Source organism: Pygoscelis adeliae, unplaced genomic scaffold (genome assembly GCF_000699105.1).
Source record: "Pygoscelis adeliae isolate BGI_AS28 unplaced genomic scaffold, ASM69910v1 Scaffold60, whole genome shotgun sequence".
Classification (NCBI taxonomy): Eukaryota; Metazoa; Chordata; class Aves; order Sphenisciformes; family Spheniscidae; genus Pygoscelis; species Pygoscelis adeliae.
This window is the reverse complement of record NW_008823954.1, coordinates 1,251,689-1,253,850: the sequence shown is the minus strand read 5'-3', so window position 1 is coordinate 1,253,850 and position 2,162 is coordinate 1,251,689. Positions and strand designations below refer to the sequence as shown.

The following is a 2,162-nucleotide window of genomic DNA, read 5'->3' as shown; positions in this document are numbered from 1 at the left end:
CAGGAACAGTGACTGGTTGTTCGTCAAGTTGATCAGTGAGTGACTCAGGTTAAATATAACTCCACAGGCAATTAGGCAGCGAACAGCTGGGAGCAGCAGGATACCTTTAAGTCAACTTTGCCAACAGAAGTCAGCACCTGATGGGACTGTGACTACAGAGCTTACGCTCCAGGCCAAGTTGCACCAGGAGCAAGGATGAGGCTGTGACAGCGGATCGGCAGGAACCCACCAGGGCTCCGTTAGCACTGGCAGGGAGAGACGTATCCTGCCAGCCTGCGTCAGAGTGAACCACACATATCGTTTCAGTACAAGGCAGTGTACCAGAGAAGAGGAAGCGTAGACTGTAGACCTTACAGCCCTCCAGGTGCCCCCATTTCTGTGGCTCTAATAGCTGCATCTCCTCACGCCTCCTACACTCACCATCCTGGCCTGTCAGTGTCCCATCTGCCAGCTGCCCTGTGCCCTGTGAATGGAGGAAGGCCCCAATCTTGGCTGACCAGGCTGCCTTGTGCAGGACTTTAGCTTTCTTTGTTGGTGGCTTCCCCTGCAAAAGAAGGAACGTTAGGAACACTAGTGGCACAGGAGAGGAAGCCAGTCCCTGCAAATGGCCAGCAGGGCATGCATCTCTTCCTTGGGGCAATTTTCAGGTCACTACAATTTTTACTAATGCTCACAGGAACAAGAAGAAACAGCAGATAAAATATCAATGTGTCCTTCTTCAGCTTCTAGGGAGCACCACTTTTCAGCTGGCATACATCCTCTGCAGACTTCAGGCAGGAATAACAAGCCACTGGTAATGGCAGTCTGATCTTTAACTAGAGAGCAACATGCACCCCTGCATACAGGCACATTCTGCTCCATCCCCAGGGAAGAAGGAAGGGTTTGGGAAGAAGGAAGGGTTTTGACTCACCTGCAGTCTGGCCAGGATGCTGGCCTTCTTGGAGTTTGAGGAGTAGCTTCTGGAGCAGGAGACGCTGCAGAAACGTTTGGTCTTGGAGAAGAAAGCCTCCCTGGTGCCCACAATCCCACACATCTCACACACAGCTGAGAGAAGGAAGGCACAAAAATGTGAGCAGTTGGCAAGGTCGATGCACTACAAGGACAGAGCTGAGCCCAGGTAACCCTCATTACACATAGCAGCTCCCCCACACAGCCCAGAAAATGCAGTCTCAATCCAGTGCTGCTCCCAAAGCATACTCAAGGTGCAGTCACACATCCTTCGGCTCCCCTAGCCCTTGTTCTTTCCATCACACACGTGCTTTAGGTAGAACAGGCAGGCAGTGCAGTACCTGGCTCGGAGCCGCTGTCCTCTGTGAGCCGGCCTGTGGACGGCTGGTGCACAGGAGAGGTCGGAAGCTCTCCAGCTTCCCGGTCTGCCACCTCATCATCACTAGACTCATCCAGACAGGAGCTGCTGTCGCTGCCCATGCTGCTGTTGTAGCTCCGGAAGCTGTCATAACCCCCAAAGATGTCCAATTCATCATCCTCCTCATCGTCATCTCCTCCCTCCTCCATCCGCTCCAAAGATGAAGTCTTGTGGCAGAAAGTAGACACCAACTGAAAAAAGAGCCAGTCTGCTTTAAAACAGAGATTTTACACCACACCCCACAACAAGCCTGCCTTCACAGCTGGGGGGCCTCCAGGAATGGGGAGAGGCCTTGAGGTGAGCAAGGAGTCCACTTAACAACCCCAAAGGCAGGAGTCTGAATCCCTAGCAGGGAAGCTATCCCCCCTGCAGCAGAGCCCTTTACAGGCATTTCACAGGCTGCATTCTGCTTCCTAAAAGCAAATGAACAGCCACAGAGCTGCAATTACATAGAAAAAAGTTTGAGGAACATGGAAAGAATACAGGGAACTACACTGCCGTGCTGATGAAGACAGAGGAGACTGTGTCCTTCCAGGCACTGTCTCTCCCAACAACTGCACAGCAGTGCAAACACCATCAACATTAAAGTCACCACAAACTTCCAGTGCAGAGCACAAAGCTGCACACTCTGGCCACCATAGCTCACAAGACCAGTACAGCCTGGATGTCGACGGGACAAACTCAACTCCAGAGAATGTTCATGTTCTTTGGAAACCGCATAGTCTACAGCTGACCTCAGTTCAGAAGCTGCATCAGCAGAACGACAGAACAAGGTTTGTTAAGAGTTTTTCCCTAC

General features: G+C 51.9%; 1 protein-coding gene across 1 annotated transcript in view; it reads right to left on the bottom strand.

The window, feature by feature from the left end:
- The window catches only part of L3MBTL2 (l(3)mbt-like 2 (Drosophila)), a 22,731-nt gene that overhangs the window by 18,576 nt on the left and 1,993 nt on the right, over positions 1–2,162 (bottom strand). Inside the window, exons 2-5 of the mRNA XM_009322639.1 lie at positions 2,013–2,113; positions 1,290–1,557; positions 911–1,044; positions 421–544 (exon numbers count right to left, since the gene is read on the bottom strand). Of these exons, the coding sequence (XP_009320914.1) occupies positions 421–544; positions 911–1,044; positions 1,290–1,557; positions 2,013–2,113 (627 nt within the window). The remainder of the gene's footprint in view (positions 1–420; positions 545–910; positions 1,045–1,289; positions 1,558–2,012; positions 2,114–2,162) is intronic.